Raw genomic sequence first — 25,384 nt, 5'->3', positions numbered from 1 at the left:
AAGTACGATCCTTTGGAATCCGTAAATTCTTCCAAGAAGATTGCCAATCCTTCCTGTATTTTGACATTAAAATTGTTATCACAGTTCTGATTACTTCTCCAGAAGAAATTTCTTGTAGAGTTTCTCCTCATCTTTGTTGTTGAAGGTCGGCAGGAAGTTGACCTGAACGACCTCCGAGTAACCTTCCTCCTTTTTCGGCGCCACAAAATTCTTCCTGAAGGTGTAGAAGATCATGTCCGCGATGGAAGCGTGGTTCTTTCCAGCGGGAGTCAGCTGCCGGAACTGTGTGGGGAGTGAAATAAACATTTATGCATTTTAGAAAGAAATTAATTGAAGAATTTTTACCTGCACAAATGCCCCCCCCCACCTTCTAGAACTCACCCATGGAGTGTCATAAAACTATGGAATTTGGCAAATAAAGAGCATCTTAATATTGATATGCCCAAAATATCAGAAAAGGGGTAGTGTCTGATGAAATTCCTGGTCAAACATCAGATATTCATGTATATTAAGTCAAGACAAGTTACCCTTCTGAGTAATACTATTAGTAAGTTATATTACCTATAAATCTGACCTTTTCTTGTAGAAAGAAAGTCATTGAAGAATTTTACTCGCACAAGTGCCCCCCCCCCCTCCCTACTAGATCTCACCTACGAAGCGTCATAAAACTATGGAATTTGGCATATAACAAGGATCCTACTATTGACATGCCCCAAAATATCAGAATAGATAGTAGGGTCTTTTCAAATTACTGGTCAATCAAACATTCATGTATATAAAGTCAAGACAAGTCACCGTTCTGAGTAATACTGGAATTTCTATTATCTATAAATCTGATAACCTATAAATCTTTACCTTTTCATTGTGTCTTGCATGGTCAAAGGTAGTTGTGAAAGAAAAACATCTGCACTGGACATTAGCCTTCTTGGCACAGTCAACATATCTGGAAGGGAAAGAAAACATATCAAATGTTAAGAAATTTTAAAAGCTTGAAAATGATATTCATTTTTTTCTTCCAATTTCTTCAAAATTTGCTGATTTGACTTGGTTACTATGAAATTAAATATTTTATTTTGAACCAATTTTTTGTCAAGGCACTTTCTTAAAACTTCTTCTAGTTCAATGCATTTCCAATATTAACATGGAAGCCTCTCACCCCCCCCCCCTTACACTGCAAAAGGTACACAAGAGAAGGAGCAAGGACTATACTGCTGAAATACTCATTCGCCTATGATGTATTTTGTTTAGAAACTTTTCATTTTGTTCAGACTCTACACGATAAGGAATACGTTGATAAGGAAATCGGCTTTTTGGCTCTTTGAGTTTACCTCTTTCTTGAGTCTACATCTGCATTGGTATTGTCAATGACCACGCTCTGACCCTTGCAGAGAGCAGAGGAGCAAGCAGCTACACACTTCTGCCATGAGCCCATGGTATCCTGTAATATACAGACAAATAAAGAAAAAAAATCTCTGTAATCAGAAAGAAATGCCAGGAGAACATGGAAGTGCAAAAAATTTTCATTTTAACATTTGGAAAGCCATGATGCACAATAATTCGCAAATTCTAAAAAGGAATCAAAAGCATTTTGTCAGCCATAATAATAATCACTAAGATAAACATTACCAAAGACAATGCATTTTGGCGATAACAACTGCAATATTTGTTAATGTATTGTCTATTAATTACATGGATGGAGCAAGGAAAGGAAAGTCAAACTTCTTTTAACACAGTTTTAGTGATGAATCACCACAACTATCATATAAACAATTTTCTTTTCTTCAAGCATTTTGAGACAGAATTAACTACACCTTGCAATTCAAACTTCATTTGAATCTGAAAGCATTGCCATTTTGAGACTATTTACAATAAATGATACAAGTTGCATTATTCTATTCACAAGGTATATTTACACAAAATAATCGGGACTTACCCTATTCACATGAACATATTTGTGCGGCAGTACATGATTTTTCACAAATGTGCTCTTTCCAGCTGTCAAAAAGTAAAAATCAAACAAAAATCGTTAGTGAATGATGGGCATCAAAATAGAAATAGCAAACATATCACTGCTGTTACCATCTTCCCTTCTCTTAGACCTACTGGTATATTCTTTACGTGTATCCAATACAAATAACACAAGAGTTGAGAAAATGCACAAAAGTTTCAAGTAAAGACTCTCTTAAGTAAACATATACAAAGTTTGAATTTTCGTTAAAAATCGTCACTCCGAAATCGCCACTCCAAAATCGCAATCAAAACATACTATATTTTTGTATAAAATATGCACAGTGAATGAACAAAAATTTGGCTCAGTACTCACATGCAGGAAATCCAACCAGTATGACAACCTGTATAAAAAAAGAAAATACAACAATAATTTGGATTAAAGGAGTTTTGATGCCCTAACCTTTCAAGAACAGTTTCACTTTTATGCAATTCCATTTTCTAATGAAATAATGTGACAGATGTATTATATTCTTATGATGCAGTTCCAAGTATGTGTGACCCAAGGTTTTTAGCAAGTCTTTGGGTAACTTTCAACATTTTGGGGGTAAGGCATGACTGATAAAGCTCTACAAACATAACATGGCGATACTCTAAATCTGTGGTAGTTAAAGAGTTAAGGTTCATTAAATCTGATTTAATCCTAATGTCATAAAACTAAGTTTCAACTTGTACCCCATGCAGTTTATCATGTCATTCTATTGTGCCATAATATTTACTGGTTTTATGATTCTATTGTAGTAGATTGTCTTTGTTGATATCCTATGTATTAGAAGTGCATGAAGACAAACTCCTGTACGATGTGCGTGAAAAAGCATAATGTATCATCATCATTATGCTATTTGATTTCAAGTTCAAGTTCATTTTATTCAAAACCACACAAAACATGATATAATCTTTAACTTTAAAAAGAGACTGGTAATAGTACATTAATCAACATATGTTGACTTGATTACATCATAAAATGAATGGTTTTAGGGACCCTTTAGAAGCTAAGCTTGTGAGCGGGGCCCTATAGTCAACAAAATAAATACATTAACAATATGGCAAGGTGAATAAAAGGAATGTAACGTATAAACAAGGGATGGAAATACTAGCTGATGAATTAAATTCAACTTGCTGTACACAGTGGGTTATCATCATGAAGAAAAACAAGTTCTATCAGTCGTAAAAATAAGAGTAGCTTAGTATCAGCTCAAGCAAAATGTAATTGATTCCTTACCTCTTGCACACTGGCAGGCAATGCGGTACTTGGTGGGTGGAACAATGGCGTACTGGTGGAGACGGTTGTCTGTAATAAATCAAATGAAACAATAAACAGTAAACATAAACCTTTCTGTACACTAAATGTGATCTAAAACACTTGTATTATTTTGTCATAATTACAACGTATGAGGTTGTGGGCTAGAAAGTAGAAGGTATTATCACTTCCAAAGTACTGTGAAGTTCATGCCTTCTGAGCTAGGGTACATATTAAACATTTTCTGTATATTCAATTTCCAGATATTCCCTCCTAAAATGTACACAGTAGAATTAAATATATTTTCATATTTCATATTTGTTTATGTGTAGCACACTCAACACATTTTCTTTCACTCTCTTTCTCTCCCTTTTTTTTTGGGGGGGGGGGGGGGGAGGATGTATTATTCATTTAATTAGTTCTACGAAACCACTCTCTACAGCAGTTTGTTATTCTAGACAGAAACCTTCCTTCAGAACAATAAAAATGGCATTATCTATCAAACTTTTAAAAAATCACCAATTACAAGAGGCCCATCAAATATTTAGATGTCTTCAAGCTGAAAGCAAGCTTGTATTAGACGGAAAATGAATTTACACAATCTAATGCCATGACCATGAAAGTCTAGGGCAAAGTCCCTGGTAACCTTTAAAAGTAAACTTACTGGATCAAAGGCTGGCATGTTGAACTTGGCTGGTTTGTAGCCCAAGAAGAACTCTTCAGGTGTCTTGAATGGAATACCAACATTCAGGGCAAACTGTAGGAAAAATAATACAATAGTTAAAAAGATTACAAATCAATCAATCATCAACACCTGTAATGTGCACCTGTGGATGAATCAACAACAACAAAGTGAAGAATGTCTCCAAAACATTTTAATCTGAAAATAAACTTGGATGTGAATGATAAGTACAGCTTTTACAACATAAAGTTCAAGAGTTTTAGAGTTATGTTTCATATTCATGGCTTCTTACCAGACGGTCACTCATGGAGAAGTCTTTCTTCCTCTTAGGGGTCCAGTCTGCTGGCCTGCCTGCCGCATCTAAGAGGACAAAACAAGAGAAAAAATGAGATAAGGGTTTAAACCCCTGTCAGTAATATAAAAATAGTAACTTGAGGGTCTTTACTATTTACCTAGGGTGGCTACATGAATATCAATACTGCTCTTCCTGCAGGCTCTGCAATTGTTGTCTCTCAAGCAGTAACATACATCCATTTCATAAGCCTAGGTCAAGAGGGGAAAATTGCAGGCAGGGATGAAGGCTGTTAATGTCATTGACAAGGCTCTTACGGCCCTCTTGCGAGCATGTGAGCATAAAACCTTGTCCAAGGATGAAAGCACAGAGCGAGGAATGAAACCCCAAACCTTTTGTATGACAGTCAAGAGCCTTTAAGACTTTGAACGGACAATGTAATAATAACAAACATTTAAGAAACATCATTACTGGTAGTCACTATTCACAACCACAAGCAATGCAAAAACTATTTGTGATGGTAATTAAAATGACTGATGGATAATTAGAGAGAGGGAGAGAGAGAGAGAGGGGGGGAGAGGGGGAGGAGCGGGAGAGAGAGAGAATGAAAGAGAGAGAGAGAGAGAGAGAGAGAGAGAGAGAGAGAGAGAAATAACAAATTCCTTACCTCCAACATAGATGCTAGCCTTGATATCAACAGTGATACCGTCATTGCCTTTCGATTGGAAGTATTCCCACATCCCTGTCATAGGCTTGCGGTATACACCTCCTGACGTAGCAGCAAAAGCCTGAATCATGAAACGGAAGAGATCAAATCGGTACTCTGGAAAATTTGACTGTAGAGTGTTATGTCATCTAAATATAGGGTTAGGGTTGCAATAGAGCGGTTCACTAACAGATCCATATTTTATGCATGCTTTTTAAATCAAAGGTTGTTCTTGACAACCTGAAAGCTTGCCCGAGGCTTGCCCAACATAGCAACAAGTAATGTATGCAGACTGGATAACAAGTATTGTAGCTCCTTCACTCAGGGGTGATAGTGAGCACTAAACAAAATAGCTTTTTTGTTTTCCCCTCAACCACGCCCCCCTTGAGTAAAACAAAAGAAGAGGATTCGCGGGGAAAAAATGGCATCTAACAACATTCCCCCTCTTTCGAGTAAGAAAATTTGGGAAAAAATAGGGCAAAATAGGGAAGAAAAGTGAAAATAAGGGAGAAATCTGGAAAATTAGGATAAAATACGGAAGAAGAAAATAAATTTAAAAAAAAAAAAAAAAAAAAAAAAAAAAAAATCAATTTTTTTTTTTTTTTTTTTTAAATCGAGAAGAAGAAAAAAATCAGGAAAAAATCGGGAAACCGATTTAAATCGGGTTTTTATCAGGTCTGTTCACTAAGAACAGGTTAGTGGAAATACACATTACTAGGTCCCCAGGAAAGAAACATCCTAAAATTTGAATACGTTAGAGGTTTGGGTTTGGGTACACGTAGGTATAGTATTGGGTCCAGTATACAGGTTAATAGTTTTCTTCAAGTATGAAATTGATTGTACAGCAATCATTGCCAGATCATATGTCAAAGAACCATCACATGGAGCTCTGGATAACAAGAGGGAATCCTTAAGATAATCCACAAGTTATGGTGGTGGGGCAAAAAGATTCGAACAGAATCACTCAAGGTTTTACACTGAATGTTTTAAATTTATGAATGAATTGTATCTTCTAAAAGATTTTGGTAGCAAATATATAGTAGCTTGTTGATGAACAATGAAATATATCAAAATATAAGTAGTCATACCAATTTATATGCAGTATGCCATACAAGAATAAATTGTGAGTAAATTGTTACAAATACATGTACCGGTATAGTTTTTTTTATAACTTCAGTCTGGTGCCCTTCATCATAAATGTGGACTTCTTTTAAAGGTGCTATGTCCCATTTGCAGGCCAAAAAAATGAAAAAGTTAGATTCCAACTGCATTTGAAAGATAATACTAATTAAGAACTTCCCTAAAAAAAGGTGGGGCTTGAAAATGTCTTCAAGTGGAAAAATAACGACTATTAGTTGTCAAATCGACTTTAGGGCTATAGAGCCCAAAAGTAATAGTCTTGATTTTCAGACAATTGTACCGAATGGTCATACGTTTTATGCTGCGCAAAGATTTAATCAGTTTAATCTTGGCCATCACAAGAAGTGGGGTATTGATGTAGACAAATGCTCATGTATCCTTTACAACTCTTTTCATGTATGTTATTACCAAAGAAGAAAAAAAAGCCAGTCAGTCACTCAATAGTGTCTGACAGTGAAGTCTAGCAAGTAAACGGGTTTCCTTGCCTAATTTTAATATGAGGACACTGCTAAAGTTTAAATTTCACAGATAGGACATACATGACATATTCATAATTCCTGCAAAGTTCTACAGAATTCGAGGTTGGCTGCAAAAGGGACATAGTACCTTTAAAATAAAAGATTTTTTTTTCTCACCATATATATGTTATCAGAGCTAATGCTTTTCCTCCTTTTACATATTTTGAAAATTTACTTTAAGGAGAATTGCTTTACCTGCATGGGCACTCCGAGCTTTTTCTGGACGTTGCAGAGTTTTCTCCTGAAGTCTTTGACACTCAGTTTGCCTTTGCTGATCCCAAGTTGGTTGGTGAAAATTACTATCTACAAATCGTTACGAACAGACAAATGATTTGTTATGAACGACAAATGAACTCGTCCTACCATTATGCGGTGAAAATTAGTCATGCTCTTGATATCTTTAGTTGTGTAATTGAAGGATTACAGAGGTAAACTAGATGGAATTTCTAGTCTGCAGCAGACTCTTTGTTATAGCCTTTTCTATGAATATTCATGATAAAGGAGTCTGTGGCAGACTCTTTGTAATAGCCTTTTCTATGGATATCCATGATGAAAAGTCTGCGGCATGTCTGCGGCAAGCCTGCGGGAAGTCTGCGGCAAAGCTAATTTGCATGTGAAAAAGATGACTGTCTGCGGCAGGTCAGCTGCAGATCTGCGGCAAGTCTGCTACAGGAGTATGCGGCAGGCTCATTTCTTTCCCATGGGGGAGGCATAAAAACTTTGAAAATAGTTATCAATTCAGGTGACATATAAAATGAAAGTGATTGGTACAAAAAATGATGACAAATGCCATAGAAATGAGGCAAGACCACTGTGGACATTAAATCAACAATCATCATTTGATTCCCATTCTTAATGTTCTACATTTTTCTTACATCCAGTTTATGTACTATTCGAGAATCTCTCCCCTTTGATAAGCATGTATCTTAGACTTTGAATCACCTTGTATCCTCCTTCATGCAGCTTCTTTAGTTTGCCAGGCACTTCAGAGAAAATGATTCTGAAAGAAAAAAGTGGAAAAAAACATTCTGCTGTCAACAAAAGTATTGTTATTGATTGCTTGTGCTTGCTTTTTGTACATCAGTACCGGGTTAGTAAAAAGGTAAATGAAGTAAACTGGGGAAGACTGGTGCATATTAAGGATGCATGGATTAAGTCATAAAGGACCTAGAATAATGTTATAGGGACTTGGTAACATTGTTCAGATGAGAAAAAATGGTGCTAAGGTGGTGACTTTAATGCCAGATGTCCATTTAAAGATAATCTGAAAGTTTGAGTAAAAACAGACCATTATTAATGATAAAAACTTGAAAAAAACTGACCTGATCGATTCCTGAGTTCTCCCAACTATATTCTTATAATTGAATTAAATTTTAGGTGAATGTAAATTGCCACAAAGCAATAAATTGGCTCTATATACCATTCTAAACATCTATATGTTGAAAGATATTTAAAATAGGCTTGAGTCGGTACGGTCGATCACACCGGGACCCGACCGTTGCCGTCGGGTCCCGGTTTCGTTTTTTGAGAACCGACGCTCCGAAAAAAATAAAGAAATTGCAGTTTTGCACACCACTAAAATCAATCCACCTTAAAACTTAAGTATTTAATTGTTACCAATCATATTCTAGCTCATCCTGAATCAATCCGAACTGCTGATATAAATTGCAAAGCAGTTCGCCCCATGGGGTTTTGCCAGCTGCTAGCCAGCTACTGTACTGGCCGGGTCTCTCGGCAGGATTAATAAATCAGGTTGAAAGAAACATTAATGTTTGAATAATAAAACGGCTTTCTAAAAAGTACTTCTTTACAACATACCGATCGAATAATTTTTAAAAGACAAAATATATATTTTTTCTTTGATTTTGAACACCGCATGCTTCTTATAAAAGCTGAAAATTACTTGGTAATCACAAGAAGTTTCGATACGGATAGCTGTTGCAAGGCAAGTTCAGACTAGTCTCGGAAAAATGCGCAGTGCTCCTCATCGTTAGCTGTAATGCGTGCCAAAACGAACCCAAAGACGTGATCGTAACGAGAAAAAATCATTAAAAACTACGAGAGCACAATTGGAAAGACAACTACTCAAAATTATCGTACGCAGATACATAACTTGGAGGAAGAATACAATAGTTGTCCAAGAAAAGCCACAGAAATAGTGATATTTAAGGAGTTACTATAGGTACAATCATTATCGAATGGGCCTGCTGCTCCGAATTACACGTGTGTAAATTGAACACGAGGCTAGATCGAAAACAAATACCGCCCTCTATGATAAAAAGCAGTATAACAAAGGATTCGAGTATTGCAGCAGGCCCCTTGCGATAAAAATGTACCCAGTTACTCCTCGATTATCACAATTTCTGTGGCTTTTCTTGGACAAATATTGTATTCTTCCTCCAAGTTATGTATCTGCGTACGACAATTTTGAGTAGCTGTCTTTCCAATTGTACTCTCGTATTTTTTAATGATTTTTTCTTGTTACGATCACGTCTTTGTTTGGGTTCGTTCTGGCACGCATTACAGCTAACAACGAGGAGCACTGCGCATTTTTCCGAGATTAGTCTGAACTTGCCTTGCAACAGCTATCCGTATCGAAACTTCTTGTGATTACCAAGTAATTTTCAGCTTTTAAAAAAAAGCATGCAATGTTTAAAAAAAGAGATAAATATTTATTGTCTTTAACAAATTATTTGATCGGTATGTTGTAAAGAAGATTTTTTTAGAAAGCCGTTTTATAATTCTAACATTCATTTTTTTTTACCCGATTTATTCAACCTGCATGAATCAAAATGGCGGCTCGAATGTTGTCTTTATATTTTTGCTCGAGTTTTTTTTACTTTGAGAGGCACGATAATGGCACTAAACATCGCCAATCATGGATGAAAATCAGGGTTGTTGATTTTTTCGATTTTTTTAAAAAAATCAAAAAAATCGGATTTTTAAGATTTAAATCAGATTTTTTTTATTTTTTTCCAACGAAAAATAATGGTCACACTTAACAAGTTTTAGACTATATTTAAACTGTTTTACACCAATAATAGTGGTCAAGTAGTCTTTTGAACATTGTGTATTGTACTATTTGACACAATAATCCACTTATATACAGGTAATTTTTTTTTTTTTTTTTTAATTTATTTGCATTATAGAGAGGGACATTTTATGGAAGCCCAAGTAATGTTATGTATTATGTATACATTTAAACTCTTGAAATTTTTATATCAGTCTGTACGTTAACATCTAATTTGAATGTAATATTTAACCAGATTTGCAATTGGCACTTCCTGATATGCTTGTAACAAAATACACATTTTATGTTTTCATTACAGTGTAACCTCAGTTCCAAATAAAACTTCAATAAATTTCGTTGCAAGATGCAGGATAAGCACCACTGTCCACCACATCATTGATGTGCTGTTTTTTCAAACTATTACATGAACAAGGAAGCACAGCAGTTGTATTGCTGCATACAGTAACACTTGCCCAGCAACTTTCCCATTTTTAAATTCTTACTTATTAAGTATACATGTGTACTTTGAAATTGTGTAATTGAATGTATGGGTATTGATAAGAAAATACACAAGCATGCAAATATACATGTAATTCTTATCAAATGTACACATATGCCTTCAACTTAAGTAATTGAAAGAATGGGTATTAATAGTAACAAGAAGGAGGTACATACAAGTAGTTCAGCTGTTTTGTAAAAGTATCCAAGTTGTGGACTTTGAGCACCTTTGTAGATTTTATATATTATTTTATTGAAGATTTAACAGTTTGGTGTACATACAGAGATTTATTTATCATTACTTCGTTAGAAACTTGTTGTTTTCATCAGTTTTGCTTGTTTTACAATTTGAAAATAAAACAGTGGTGTTAAATCAGACTCCATGAGGGTGTATCATTCTTTTAAAGTATCTCTAAAGCATGTGGAACAGAAATGAAAATGATTACATTGAAAGTATCTGTTAAAGATAAACTTTAGTACTGGTAATGCCATTGCATTGTGAAAGAAAAGGTGTGGAAAGGATCAGAAACAGTTGATCATGTAGCATGTAAGTATTGATGTGCACTGCAAGGTTCTGGAGTCATCAAAATCATAATAAATTTGACCGAGTCTTGGTAAAGTAACAAGCACTCACATAGAAAGCTATATATGGGACAACACACATGATGTCGGGGCTAGTACTACCTTGATTTCCATGTCTTTCTATGCTCATTACTCAGCCAGTATACATTTTCTTCCAAAATTGTTTGGCACATGTCATTTATTTGTAATCTTGAACATTCAGGGTAAGTTTCGTTTGATTCTGTGAGAATTTTTTTTTTTTTTTACCAGTACTGGAGTTTATCTTTAAGAAGAAGAGAAAATAGAGAAAACTAATTTTTTTCATAAAAGTTGATTTAAATCAGTGATTTTTTTGAAAAAAATCAAGTGATTTAAATCGCGATTTAAATCATGATTTAAATCGACATGATTTAAATCAAACAACCCTGATGAAAATAATGTTAAATGGAAGAATATACCAATCTGTGCCGAGGTATGCATGTGTTGATTTATTTGACTGATAAAAAAGGTCACTTTTAAGGGACATACTGACGATATGCGCTTTTTATAGAGGCAAGTGACAATTCATGCGAGCTGATTTCGGGACACCGGGTCCCGATCGGTGCAAGGCCGTCAGGACCCGGTTTATGAAAAACCCGACATGACTCAGGCCTAATTTAAAAGCCTGTTTTATGTCCTATTTTCATGGGAAAAAAAGTCAGGAAAGTTCAAAAATTGGTTGGGAGAATTACCTGTTAGAGGGTGTTGCACAGTGACGCCTTCAAAGAAAACCATAACTATCTTTGTGGTTTGAGAATTTGTTCAGGATTGTTTGCATGTTTGAGGATTAGTAGTACAGTAGAAGGAATATAATAAGTTACATTTCTTACATCAACCTTCAACAATGGTACCGCTTTACTTGACAACACTGAGGATGCCCCTGCAGAGAGCAATCTTTATCCACAAACATATGCTTGCATATGAAATGAGAAAGTGATGAAATATTGAGAAGTTGACAGAAATACGAAGACATATCACCAGGCCGCAGATGTCAACATAAAGTGACTGTGGACGTTGATGAAAATGTAGAAATTAGAATTATACAAAGCTTGATCGATAATGACAAACTAGCAACCATTTTGATCATGGACTCACTTCCAGTCATCTGCATTCTGAGCAAAGACCTTCCCTGAGGATGTGGTTATCAGTGTGCCGTCCATGTCAAAGCCTGCTACCTGGGGAAGAATTAGAGAGATGCAACGGGATAGTAACACAACTAGTTTCAAAGATTAATGTACGTTGGGAATGATTTATCCTTAATGTCCCTTTTTAATGTTCTTAAAACATGGTGAACCCACAACACATCATTATAAATAGTTGTATGTATAAAGAGAACTTTAATGCTATATCTCACAAGTTATGATAGATGTATAATAAAAAGGCTTCAGGAAATACTTCATGCAAAGCATCATCTTGTTATTAACTTTTAAGGCTTGTCACACTCATTTCAACTACTTACGACTTTAAAAAAAAGGGTAAATTTTAACCTCTTGCTCTGTCCTATCAAGATAAACCCTGCAAATAATCGCTTTCAATCATACATACGGCATGTAGTAAACACTTTAAAAACTCTAATCAGCACACCAAGCATATTACCTTTGAGCCTGCTTTCACTCCTACACTCTTATAAACCAGCAGCTTGCCATCTTCCTTCCACTCTTCCACAGTGCTGGGTTTCCCACTTCCAGCTGCAGGGGCACCACCACCACTTCCTCCACCAGATGTGTCCCCATTCCCATTCCCTTTCGACACACCAGGTGATGTCCTCTCTCCTCCTTCACCCATTCGACTGGCTTTAAGACTCTTGCTCTCGTTGGGCTCGTTAAGCTTCTTGGCTTTCTGTTTCCGTTCTGCATCTTCCGCTTTCCGTTGCAGCGCAGCCAACTTCTGATCGATGTCATCCTCTGACGGTTTCGTTTCCTTCTTGATCTTCTTACTCTCTGGTTCCTCTTCCTTTCCACTATCACTATCATCGCCATCACTATCGAGAGGTCTCTTCTTGGCGGATTTTACTTGCTTCCTCCCCTCATTCAATCTCTCTTCTTTGTCCGTCTTGTCTTTTGTGTCTGATTTCATTGAGTTTCCAGATGATTTACCGGTCGACGTACCTGGACTCTCTGACTGAGTATCGCTAAAGTACACACTGTACTCATACTTTCCTTGGAGAAGCTCAAAGCAGTCATCCTTGGATAACTTCACTGTTGCTCCTTTCTGCAATTCGTTGCCATGGAAACAGGCCGCATTGGGACCAATCTACATGAGGTACAATAACAAATTTTAAAAAGGCAAAATCTGAATTAATTGCATCATATTTCCAAGTTAATATTGTAAGAGCCTAAGAACACAATCATTCTTAAAGTTCAGTACAAATATACACATACTGCTGGATCATTAATACAAAAAGACAGTTGATGAAAAGGCTACCAATAATCTGATTTTAATATCATTCAGTCAGTTTGCCTACAAGCACACATCTAATGGAATTGTCTTGGAGGTAGAAAAAACTAGACATTGTTAAATATTTCAGTTCCAATTGAATTCAAATCATGATCTAACACGGCCAACAGATTGGAATCTAATGAGAACAAGAAGAATTGCTTTATTTTTAATTTTAATTTTGATGTATTTATTTGGAGACAATGTGAGACCAGAGATCAAATGAACATGAGCATTTCATTCATTGTACAACTCTCTTGATGAACACTTTGGAAAATAAAAATCTTTGTTTTTCAAGACAATATGGGTCAGAGTATATTCAATTCATTTAGTTTTAACTTATTATCTAAGGATACAAACCTGCTTAACGGTAAGTGTCTGAGAAGAATAAGCAGCTGTCACTTCCACTGAAAAGGAGAAAGAACAGCACGGTGATAGAAACTAAAAGTTTGGCACATGGAAATTACATTAATGAATCAACAGAAAACCAAACAATGGACCATGTCATTGATGATTGTCCCATCTACAATTCCCCTCACAGTGCTTCCTGACTTTGTGAGCTCGATGATGAGACGATCAGTAATTGGCTTAATAAGGATCTTCCTATCTAGATGATGTACTCCCTGATATCCTTTGTACGAACGAACGAACGAACGAACAGAAAATCTATTATTAATTAAGTAACCAAATTTGCTGTAGAGGTCTATCATAAATATATCCCGGCCTACATGATCAGGTCTATACCTGCAGTGAAGTGGGTCTTGAATTGATACACAACTCACCAGGCATACCGTATGTAAAGAGGGGGAAAAAACCACTCCATATAAATCACAAAATTAATCAAATATATTGAGAGGAACTTAATAACTTATAGTTCTAGACCTATTTAATTTTAAAAAGTTATGATGTTTATGCTAAAATCTATAAGAGAAAGTCTAAGGCTATAAAAAAAAAGTCCTTGGTAATAATTGTCAATGTCCCAGAACACTTGATGCTGGTTAAGGGGGCCTTTGTCATTTTGTGTTAAACAGAAAAATTGAAAGTTTGTTTTCCAGCCCAGCTGTTAAAACTTAAATTCAAACTAGACCCTAAGGATTTATTCACATTTGCTACAGTAAACTAGACCATTATTTCACAGAATCTGTACATAATATTCAACTAAGACCACTCAAATTTGTCACTCATTAAGCCTAAGCCCCTACATTACTAAAAGGTGAAAGTAGACAAATTGGTAATGTTTCACCTAACACTGCACTGTGCACTACGGAGCCCCGGAAGTGACATGGAGAAATTTTTTTTTTCTCGTTTTCCTGAGATAAATTCTCGTTTTCCTGAGATAATTTTTCGTTTTCCTGAGATAAATTCTCGTTTTCCTGAGATAATTTTTCGTTTTCCTGAGATAATTCCCGTTTTCCTGAGATAAATTCTCGTTTTCCTGAGATAAATTTTCGTTTTCCTGAGATAATTTTTCGTTTTCCTGAGATAATTCCCGTTTTCCTGAGATAAATTCTCGTTTTCCTGAGATAAATTCTCGTTTTCCTGAGATAATTTTTCGTTTTCCTGAGATAAATTCTCGTTTTCCTGAGATAATATTTCGTTTTCCTGAGATAATTCCCGTTTTCCTGAGATAAATTCTCGTTTTCCTGAGATAAATTCTCGTTTTCCTGAGATAATTTTTCGTTTTCCTGAGATAAATTCTCGTTTTCCTGAGATAATATTTCGTTTTCCTGAGATAATTCCCGTTTTCCTGAGATAAATTCTCGTTTTCCTGAGATAATATTTCGTTTTCCTGAGATAAATTCTCGTTTTCCTGAGATAATATTTCGTTTTCCTGAGATAAATTCTCGTTTTCCTGAGATAATATTTCGTTTTCCTGAGATAAATTCTCGTTTTCCTGAGATAATATTTCGTTTTCCTGAGATAAATTCTCGTTTTCCTGAGATAATATTTCGTTTTCCTGAGATAATTCCCGTTTTCCTGAGATAAATTCTCGTTTTCCTGAGATAATATTTCGTTTTCCTGAGATAAATTCTCGTTTTCCTGAGATAATATTTCGTTTTCCTGAGATAAATTCTTGTTTTCCTGAGATAATATTTCGTTTTCCTGAGATAAATTCTCGTTTTCCTGAGATAATATTTCGTTTTCCTGAGATAATTTCCGTTGTAAAATGAACAGTTAAAATGAATTGAAAAAATACAATTTTCTTTTAATTTTATAACGTTTTGGCATCTGAATGCCCCCCCCCCCTGAGTACGATGTCATATATATTTACTGTAAATTGCGAGCGAGCGAAGAGCGCAATTAACAAATAAAAGACACTAGTCTTACTCGTACAAATTTAGGTACAATACCAATTTGGATGATAAATCTATCTTGATTCATGAACACTTTATTAACAGACTGCCCGATTACAATAGGGGACAGCCCACGAGGCCGACGGCCGTCAGCCTAGGGCCTAAATCCAGTTTTAGGGGGGTATTCCGCAGGCGCGGATCCAGAATTTCTTAGGGGGGGGGGCCCAAATTTGAAATTTTGCGAGCCAAATATTGGTACGTAATGGTGACCAACAGTGACGTAATGCGGGGGGGGGGGTCGGTGCAGGGAGGGGCGATTTTCCCCCTCCCTCGATCCTCCGCGAAACGCGGAAGCTTTGACGTTTCATTAAATTATTAGAGAAAAAAGACGATTCGTTGTACCGTTTTCGAAAATAATTCTCGTCTGAATTTAGGTTCCCCCCTCCCGTGCGAAGCGCGGAAGCTTTTACAATTTATTAAATTATTAGAGAAAGGAGACGATTCGTTGTCGAGTTCTCGACTCTTAATCCTCGTCTGAATTTAGGTTCCCCCCTCCCGTGCGAAGCGCGGAAGCTTTTAAATTTCCTTAAATCATTAGAGAAAGAAGACGATTCGTTGTACCGTTTTCGAAAATAATCCTCGTCTGAATTTAGATTCTCCCCCAACCCCCTCCTCCCGCGCGAAGCGCGGACGCTTTTACGTTTCATTAAATCATTAGAGAAAATAGACGATTCGTTGTACCGTTCTCGAAAATAATCCTCATCGGAATTTAGTTCCCCCTCCATCCCGCGCGAAGCGCGGAAGCTTTTACCTTTCATTAAATCATTAAAGATTCGTATTACCGTTCTCGCCTCTGAATCCTCGTCTGAATTCAGGTTCCCCCCCTCCCGCGCGAAGCGCGGAAGCTTTGACGTTTCATAAGATTATGAGAGAAAGAAGACGATTCGTTGTACCGTTCTCGATTCTTAATCTTTGTCTGAATTCAGTCCCCCCCCCCCTCCCCTCCTGCGCGAAGCTTTGACGTTTCATTATATTATTAGAGAAAGAAGACGATGCGTTGTATCGTTCTCTATACTCTTAATCCTTGTCTGAATCAGGGGCCGTCTTAGGGCCCCTGGGGGGGGGGGGGGGGTCGAGGCGGCGGAGCCGGCCCCGGAAGCTCAGTGGTTTTAGGCGTTTAATTAAGGTCAGATGAGCATTTTTTTGTATACCTTATTATTTTGTGAGACTGGCACGTCACTATTTGGCGTGGGGTCCAGGGGGCGGAGCCCCAAAATATCAGGGGTTTTAGGCATTAAATTACCGTCAGATGAGCATCTAAGGGCCCGCCGTAGGGCCCTAGGTGAAATCCAGGGGGCAGAGCCCCTGGAAGCTTAGGGGTTTTAGGCATTAATCACGGTCAGATGAGCATATCTTGATGCCTCATTATTTTTCAACACTGGCAGTTAACTATTCTTTCTTTCTTGCTCTCATTCTATTTTATTTCTCTTTAATATACTTTTTCAAAAAAGTAGGGGGGGGCTCGGGGCTCCCGATCCCCACCGTACCTCGGGCCCTGACAAGTAGGAATCAACTAAAAAGTGAGGAAAAATCTCGGAAATTATGTCATTTCAGCATTATTTGTAATCCACCGTTGTGGAATTAGAAATAAACCACGTTTGAATCTGATTTCCCCCAAGCCCCCCCCCCCCTATCAGTACGCCAGTATCTCCTCTTTTCCTTTTTTCTTTCTCTTTCCTTCCTTCTCTCTTATTTTTTTGATTGGGGGGGGGGGTCAACATCCTGGGAGGCAAGGCCCTTTCGCCTTCCCCAATCTCCTTCTTCCCCCTTTTCTTTTCTTCTTCCTCTTCTTTCTTTCCCTTTTTCTCTTCTTTCTCTTTCCCTTTCTTCTCTCTCTTTTTTTTTTTTTTTTGCGGGGGGGGGGGGGGGGGGGGGGGGCGGGGGCCAAGGCCCGCTCGGCCCCCCCCTGGATCCGCGCCTGGTATTCAGTTATTCACATCACCTTGTAGGTCTCAACATTCAATTGTCGAAATTCGATATATTTATGAAGATAATTATCAATTCCAAAAGGGCCTTAAAGGGGAAGGCCACCCTAAGAATATCTATATTTTAATAAAAGGAGACAAATAAGACAAAGTGATTAATAAAAGTTTGAGGAAAATCGGATATGAAATAAGAAAGCTATGAAATGTTCAAGTTTTAAACAAATTAAAATCGATCAAGAAAATCGGGAAATCTGTGATCATATAACAAACGATGTCTGGGGTTTCGAAAGTTATGCAACATGTATTGGTCGGGAATTATCTCAGGAAAACGAAATATTATCTCAGGAAAACGAGAATTTATCTCAGGAAAACGAAATATTATCTCAGGAAAACGAGAATTTATCTCAGGAAAACGAAATATTATCTCAGGAAAACGAGAATTTATCTCAGGAAAACGGGAATTATCTCAGGAAAACGAAATATTATCTCAGGAAAACGAGAATTTATCTCAAGAAAACGAAAAATTATCTCAGGAAAACGAGAATTTATCTCAGGAAAACGGGAATTATCTCAGGAAAACGAAATATTATCTCAGGAAAACGAGAATTTATCTCAGGAAAACGAAAAATTATCTCAGGAAAACGAGAATTTATCTCAGGAAAACGGGAATTATCTCAGGAAAACGAAATATTATCTCAGGAAAACGAGAATTTATCTCAGGAAAACGAAAAATAATCTCAGGAAAACGAGAATTTATCTCAGGAAAACGAGAATTTATCTCAGGAAAACGGGAATTATCTCAGGAGAACGAAAAATTATCTCAGGAAAACGAGAATTTATCACAGGAAAACGAGAATTTATCTCAGGAAAACGAAATATTATCTCAGGAAAACGAGAATTTATCTCAGGAAAACGGGAATTATCTCAGGAAAACGAAATATTATCTCAGGAAAACGAGAATTTATCTCAGGAAAACGAGAATTTATCTCAGGAAAACGAGAATTTATCTCAGGAAAACGGGAATTATCTCAGGAAAACGAAATATTATCTCAGGAAAACGAGAATTTATCTCAAGAAAACGAAAAATTATCTCAGGAAAACGAGAATTTATCTCAGGAAAACGAGAATTTATCTCAGGAAAACGGGAATTATCTCAGGAAAACAAAAAATTATCTCAGGAAAACGAGAATTTATCTCAGGAAAACGAAAAATTATCTCAGGAAAACGAGAATTTATCTCAGGAAAACGAGAAAAAAAAAATTTCTCCATGTCACTTCCGGGGCTCCGTAGTGCACTGTTCTCACAAGGAGGATATCTCTTTTCTCACCGTGTTGTCTGGAGAGTTTCTTATCCGTGATGCCAGTAACGGGGCTGCGGCCGAGGACGATGGTCTGGTCACGGGGAACATCGATGTTGTGAGGAGCTGAATTCAGCCGTGTTGTTGGCCTTAGCTGACACTGCATGATGTGTAATCTATTTAGAATTATTGGTCTTAAACTACGACAAAGCACTGTCAGATGCATCAGCTCATGTACAGTAGTTCAAGTGCAATATAACAACACTAACACAGCAAACATGTACGTATATCCCGCCTTAAATTTTGGATTTATTATCGACCCCTCGATTTCACACATGTGGAATAATAGCTGGGTCTGGCTACTGCGCATGCGAATTGGAATTTGCACCGTGTTTTGATTGCGCAAGATCTGGAGAGGTCAACTCTTGCCACGATTTAGTGGGTTGGGCGGCTAGCTGCTAATGAACGGTCCTTACAATAATTGGCCACAAGTACAGGTGTAGTGTTCAAGAAGTTGGAACCATCAACCTTCAGTTTGAGGAACTGTCACCGCTGCGCTGGATCTGTTCGAGCTTCATAGAATTACATCACAAGTTCTACGTTCTACTAAACTGTGAACTGAGTTGATTGAGAACGCAGCTCTTCTGAATCTGAATATTCCACCAACTGGTTAAGTTCATGCACTAATCAGTAAGATGTCTGACACTGCCAACATCACACTGCCATCTTCCTCCTACAGGACACCATCAGGGCTGGCTTATCTTAAACTTCCTGTAGGCATCATTGAAATTCTGGAAGTGGTAGGTAATTTCTTTTGGTGGTAAACCCGATGTATTCTAGCTTGACTAGATTAGTTTACATAAACATATAAAGTTGTGTAATTGCTCGAACATATGATTGAGCAAAGAGTTTAAAAGTCTGAAAATATCAGATTCACTATGAAGTGTGAGGATGTATGATGATGGCGGTGATGAGGAATGATTCAATTGCCAGGGGGGGGGGGTTAAAGCTGCATGGTCTTTGAATTATATATTATCTGAACCGTAACCCCGAATTGCTCCCTCATCATCTAAGCTACGATTCCTCCATTAATACCACCACCACCACCATCCTAGCTCGTCTCCAGTTTTAGAAGATCAATTTTGACTCAGATCATTTCCAGTTCTGCTGATTTTTCTTGGTGAGATGGGGGGGGGGGGGGGGGTTGTCAGTGTGCCCCCTCTCCACCCCTGCCACTGATGACTGATGCTGTGTACATGTAGAGTTGTAAAATGAACTGATTGTGATAAGTTGACAAACTTTAATGCATTGAAATAGGGCATTAGTTATCTTCTAGGTGGCTCAAAATGATTTTTCTGTTGGACCAGACTTTCCCGATGGGTAAATTTAATTGCTTTTGTGGTTCCTGCTAAACCTTGTTCTAGTTCAAAGATTTTCTTAAAAATTTATATTCTGTTCACTGTACTCGGCAGTATATGGTTTAAATCATAATATAATTTATAATCGTTGTAATGTATTACAAAAATGACATTGATTTTTATAACCTAATTAATAAACTGAAAATAGGATTGATTTGTATAACCTGAAACAATACACTCCATGTTACATACAGATTGTACCTTTTAACACTTGCCACGTGTTGAGGCCATTGATGATGCAACAATTGGTTGTAACCCCATCAGAATGGTATTGGTAGACACATTTTGTTTGCTCAGATGACGAGATAATTTTGTAATCTTAGCAGCAAAACGGCTTCGATCTTTAAAACAAATACAGATCGATCTCAGTGTGACTTCCAGCTTGTTTCACAGTCAACTGCTCGGTATGGTCTTACATAAAATGAAATAGATTTCTCACTAGCATATAAAGGGAGGAGTATGGGATTTATGCTTTGTGATATTGTTTGTAGTGCAAACCTGTTGAGACCAATTATGATGAATCATGGAATCCCTAAGGATGTTGTTTGTGAACAACCAACCTGATAGTGTAGAAGGTTCAGAAGCACAGAGAGAGAGAGAGGGGGGGGGGGGAGGAGGGGTGAAAGAAAGAGCTAGAGAAGAGAGTGAGAGAGAAGAGAGATAGAGGGGAAGAGAAAGAGTTGGAGAAGAAAGGGTGAGATAGAGATAGAGGCAGATCAAAGAAAAGAGAGAGAGAGGAGAGAGAGAGAGAGAGGGGTGGGGGTTAGGGAGCAAGAGAGAAGAAGGAGGAGGTCAAATTATTTCGACTTTTGTTGGGAAAATGCACTTTATTTTATGAGCATTCAACTAGCTGACTCAACCCAGGGCATAAAAAAATACTTTGATTCATTGACAAAAGGAAGCTAGTACTTGACATTGTTTTCATTTATTCATTGCCCCAGACTTTGTACCAGTAGTCATTTTAACAGGGATGAGATTCCTCCGCCGATTTCATAAGGGGGGGGGGGGCAGAAATTAGAGGTATTTTGGTTTTAATTTATTATATTTTTTCTTCATCTGAACAATGTTATAGAGTCCCATTAAGTAAGATGTGGTATTTTACAATACTTCTAAACTTTAGAATTCAAATGCAAAGAAACCGTGTCGTTTTTAGTATATTTTAAAAAACATTGGTGGAAAGGAGGCATGGCCCCCTGGACCACCATTTAATTTTCCTCTTTTTTGGAATTTCTCTGTCTCATCCCTCTTTTTTGGAGGCTGTGTTCTCAGACTAAGCTAATGAGCTAAAAAGTTTGCAAGTCGATATATGCAGGAGGCCAGAATTGTAATATTTGTTGACGACTTAAAACTGATTAAATCTCTTGAATAAGTCTGATTAAAGGGCCCTGTTTCAAAGGTCAGTTTACTTTTTATAATGAATTCATTGTACTGCAGCTGCTATACGAGAATTGTACAGCTATAGATAGTGATTACCCTTTTCTAGTCTCAAACGAGCTGTATAAAGGAATGTATAAAGATTTTAAAAGAAATACATGTTTTTAGCATTGTTTGGAACAAAAATTTGATAAAAATTAAAAAGAAGTCGGGTTTCCATTTTGGTTTCATGTGATTGCATATCATTCTATTATTGTATTTTTACGAGAGTTCACTTTCCTTTTCTCTCTCTTTTTTTTTTTTGGGGGGGGGGCAAGTTCCTCCATATTTGTTCACATGTATAAAAGCAAAACGAGAGTACGAGACCATAATATTTATATTGATATGATTATGATGATATAATTGACTATGAAGTTTTAAGAATTATATTCCACATAATTATTAATGAATTGTAAATGTTATTACCCATCTATACCAGCAATCATGATAATCAGGTTCATTTGATTTATTTCTTGAATGCTTGAATGCTTGAATGCTTGCCTTTTAGCACATTTTAGCAGCTGGGCTATAGTCGGGGTACTCTGTAGTACCGTAGTCTTGAGCATCCCCTGGTATGGATATTTGTGCAATATAAACATTTATATTATTATAATTATTATGTGTGTGATACATGTGCTACATAAATGTTGCTATTATTATCATTATAATATCAATATTCATATTTTCTGTCTTTCAAGGTTGCCTGCCTTGGAGCTCTGTTGGGTATAGCAATCCAACCCGACAAAGCAGATAATGAGTCGTCATACTGGCATCTGGAGGCAGCGTGCGGAAGCTTCCTGGCCATCACAGCGATCCTCATCCTCCTCTATGTCCTCGATGTGCCCCAGAAGGCGACCCGCTTCCCTTGGAGCATGCTGGTGAGTATCCCTAGTTTGGCATTTTGGGACAAATTCAATCCTACATGTAGTACTTTTGGCTTTTGAAATTATATAATTGTTTTTTAAATATTTATCCCAATAATACTACCTTATATTTATCATTGGAGCTATATTCAGGAATGACTATAAATGAATTAAAAGTATACCTACCGGTATTTTTAATAGAGCAGATGACCTTATGTTTGTATGAGATTTTAAAGAATAGAGTTTACATGTAGATGGATTCTGTTAGGTTGGCTATGTTATTAAAGTTTAAGCTGACTTTAAGTTTTCAGAAGCCTTACCTGAAGCTTTTTCATCAAATAATTGAATGATTACGATGTAAGATCTTTCCCTTATAATATACAGCAAGTATTTTCCTGTGCTGACTTTAGGTTTTCAAAAGCCTTTCCTAGAACTTTTACAACAATTTAAAAAAAGAAAGATTATCAAGTGATCACACTTGATAATCTTTCTTTTAAATTGTTTCCCTCTATGATTATATATACAGCAAGTATTCTACTGTGCTGGAGCAGCTATAGCTCTCATGTCTCTAGCCGGTCACGTTGCTGCCAATACCTTCGGGCAAGCTGGACTCATCGTTGGTGTCGTAAGTTTTAGTACTTCCTATCTAGAGTATATTCTGTAAATAGTATGATGCAGAGTACTGTTGAATGTAAAACATTTTGTCTTGTCTTAATAATGATATCGTAACATTTGATACAGTTTACAAAATGTTCTAAATTAACTTTGTTTTTATAGTTTGTGTGATATTAATGGAGAAGATACAGTGTACAATACATTTAACATTAACTTTAGGAATTGAATGAAAAAAAGGGACATTCTCATAGAGAATTGAGACAATAATTCCCTCTATTCTCATAGACAATGTAAATTATTTGACCGAACACTAACTTCATATTCAGACATTGTAAAGTAATAGACACTAATTTATAAGTACTGGTAAGGCAAAGTTTCATTTAGTATGCTTTCAAAATAAATTGTGTTAATTATTGGTGAGAGCTATGTTCATTCTTTTTTTTAAATAGTAGAAAAAGAACATGCTAATGATGCCATTCTTCACCTTTTTTTTAAATGCCAAAGTGACATTTGAATCTTATCAATTTCTTCAGATCCTCTCCTTTGTTGCCATGGCACTGTACTTCATCGAGATCTTCTTCGCCATCCGTGCCTGGAAGCGCAGCATCATCGCCGAGACGCTCAGACTGGTCGAAGAGGGGAAGCTTGGAGTTAGTGCGCCCCCTTCAGACATGAAAGAGAACAACACTGTCTAGAGCTTTTTAAGCTGAGGCCAATTCAGCTCTCGTAGAAGGGCATTTTTTAATCAAAAGGGCACTTTTGAAATTTTCTAGCATTATACAGACAAAAATAAATTGATTTGTTTCATTATAAAGATATCAGAAGATAAATCAGTAGACGGCTGCTGATTTTTTTTTTCTTCATTTAATTATAGATGAAAGAAATCACGTATGACATCTGCCTAATTTCCATTTATTATCAAAAAGAAGAAGTGATTATTAAATCACTTCGAGTGACGGTTGATTTGGCACTGGTAGCACATAAATGATTACCCCAGAATAAATCTTCATTGATTGATGTATGAGTAATAGGCTTGAAACTACTGTCAAAATTATGCTTTTTTAAGAATTTTTTTTTAATCATTTCTAAATGATTTTGTTTTTGTTTCAAATCATTGAATGATTGTAATTTAAAACTGCTAATGCTACATGTATGAAACGGAAGTATTTCTCTAATTTTTTTTTTGTTCTTCTCCAAATCATAAAATGATTGTAATTGTGTACTGCCAATATTTTATGTATGGTGTAGAAACATATCAATTCCTTTCATAGCAAAAGCGCTCCTCACAATTTCTGTAAATTTGGCAGTTTAACGCTACGCGTACCGCCTTGACCGGACTGTGCGGTATCTGTGCAGTTCTGTGTGTAGAGAGGTCGGGCTGTATTCATTATTTCTTGGGGGTGCATAAATTGCTCTAATTATACGTACGCGTGTAATGCGCAAGTTTATTGTGACGGCATTAAACCCATCCCACTCATTGTTCCCCTATTTTCATAATGGTACTGACCCAATGAAATGTAGTGCAGTGCGCTCGTACGCGCTGCGCTGCGTGTGTACATGTACTGTACTTATGCATGTTCAGTTATATGTGTATGCATAGCATTACGTACATGCATACAGGGCTAGCTGGCACAAAACCCTGGGTCGGGCTTCTAAAATGGGACATGAAGCATGATTTGACATGAAAATTGACGGAGCTAAAAATGAATCAATCAAAATGAAATTTATATGTATGAAAAGCTTACGTATCATATGTCATTGTCTGTGATTGAGGATTTACAAATTTGACGCAAAACGCGTTGCTGCAAAGTTAAAGATTGGTTTATTGAAAGGCAATCGAGCACAGTGCGACCGATCCATTGACATTGTGTATGAGAGAGTAATTTTTTTTAAATGGATTGTAAAGTTCAACGTCAAAGTGACGGAGGTTTTTTTTCAAGTAAGGGCATGGTTTTACATGGAATGTAAAGGAAATGTTTCCTTCTTCTCATATCTCGATTGAGGATATTATTCTCAATTTCGATTTTTAATGGTAAAGAAAAGTGTAAAAAGATGTCGAGAATTTTACCATTATGTCATGTAATATAAAATGCGCGCGGGTCGGTTGATCTCCCAAAAGGAGCGCGAAGGAATTGATATGCTCAGCATCTAAACTCGATTCGAAATTGAGCCAATCCAGCATTTGTTGTGGCAAAACATCATGCCTTCTATAAAGTCAGAAGCATTTTGAAGAAAGAATGGGTTATCAAATGAGTGTTAATCGTAAATGGTCTGTGTGACAAAAAAACATTTATGCTTCCAATCGTATGCTTCTCATCAGCCGTGTGAACATTTGAACTTAAACAATTTTTTTAATGAATATTAATATTG

The 25,384-nt window shown here is 36.7% G+C and overlaps 2 protein-coding genes across 3 annotated transcripts; one reads left to right on the top strand and one right to left on the bottom strand.

The window, feature by feature from the left end:
• Nucleotides 1-63: 63 nt before the first annotated feature.
• Nucleotides 64-19,025, bottom strand: LOC580136 (bifunctional polynucleotide phosphatase/kinase). 2 transcript variants are annotated; one of them, XM_030975314.1, is made up of 15 exons: nt 18,736-19,025; nt 13,490-13,536; nt 12,290-12,946; nt 11,789-11,868; nt 7,528-7,585; nt 6,781-6,888; nt 4,889-5,009; nt 4,222-4,289; nt 3,912-4,004; nt 3,230-3,298; nt 2,324-2,351; nt 1,934-1,995; nt 1,329-1,438; nt 856-943; nt 64-282 (listed from the first exon to the last, which is right to left on the bottom strand). In XM_030975314.1, the coding sequence occupies exons 1-15, from the start codon at nt 18,929-18,931 to the stop codon at nt 91-93; spliced, it is 1,977 nt and encodes a 658-aa protein (XP_030831174.1). In that variant the 5' UTR covers nt 18,932-19,025; the 3' UTR covers nt 64-90. The 2 variants fall into 2 exon arrangements, with proteins under 2 accessions (XP_030831174.1, XP_030831175.1); XM_030975315.1 differs by lacking the exon at nt 13,490-13,536 and having other exon boundaries at nt 18,736-19,020.
• Nucleotides 19,026-19,173: 148 nt separating this feature from the next.
• LOC580196 lies at nt 19,174-24,260 on the top strand. The gene is made up of 4 exons (XM_780269.4): nt 19,174-19,505; nt 22,235-22,414; nt 22,926-23,024; nt 23,548-24,260. Exons 1-4 carry the CDS (start codon nt 19,401-19,403, stop codon nt 23,707-23,709), a joined length of 546 nt encoding a protein of 181 aa, XP_785362.1. The 5' UTR covers nt 19,174-19,400; the 3' UTR covers nt 23,710-24,260.
• The last annotated feature ends 1,124 nt before the right edge of the window (nt 24,261-25,384 follow it).

Source organism: Strongylocentrotus purpuratus, unplaced genomic scaffold (assembly GCF_000002235.5).
Source record: "Strongylocentrotus purpuratus isolate Spur 01 unplaced genomic scaffold, Spur_5.0 spur5_scaffold_8, whole genome shotgun sequence".
NCBI lineage: Eukaryota > Metazoa > Echinodermata > Echinoidea > Camarodonta > Strongylocentrotidae > Strongylocentrotus > Strongylocentrotus purpuratus.
This window is presented reverse-complemented; position numbering and strand designations above follow the sequence as displayed.

Bases quoted from the DNA above. Each gene is read 5' to 3' on its own strand.
- LOC580136 (XM_030975314.1), bottom strand. From the start codon at position 18,931: ATGCATCTGACAGTGCTTTGTCGTAGTTTAAGACCAATAATTCTAAAT. The intron at 12,947-13,489 runs GTTTGTATCCTT...TACCTCATGTAG, and splicing joins AGACACTTACCGTTAAGCAG to ATTGGTCCCAATGCGGCCTG. The intron at 3,299-3,911 runs GTAAGTTTACTT...GATTTATTACAG, and splicing joins ACATGCCAGCCTTTGATCCA to ACAACCGTCTCCACCAGTAC.
- LOC580196 (XM_780269.4), top strand. From the start codon at position 19,401: ATGTCTGACACTGCCAACATCACACTGCCATCTTCCTCCTACAGGACA. The intron at 19,506-22,234 runs GTAGGTAATTTC...CTGTCTTTCAAG, and splicing joins TCATTGAAATTCTGGAAGTG to GTTGCCTGCCTTGGAGCTCT. The intron at 23,025-23,547 runs GTAAGTTTTAGT...CAATTTCTTCAG, and splicing joins CTGGACTCATCGTTGGTGTC to ATCCTCTCCTTTGTTGCCAT.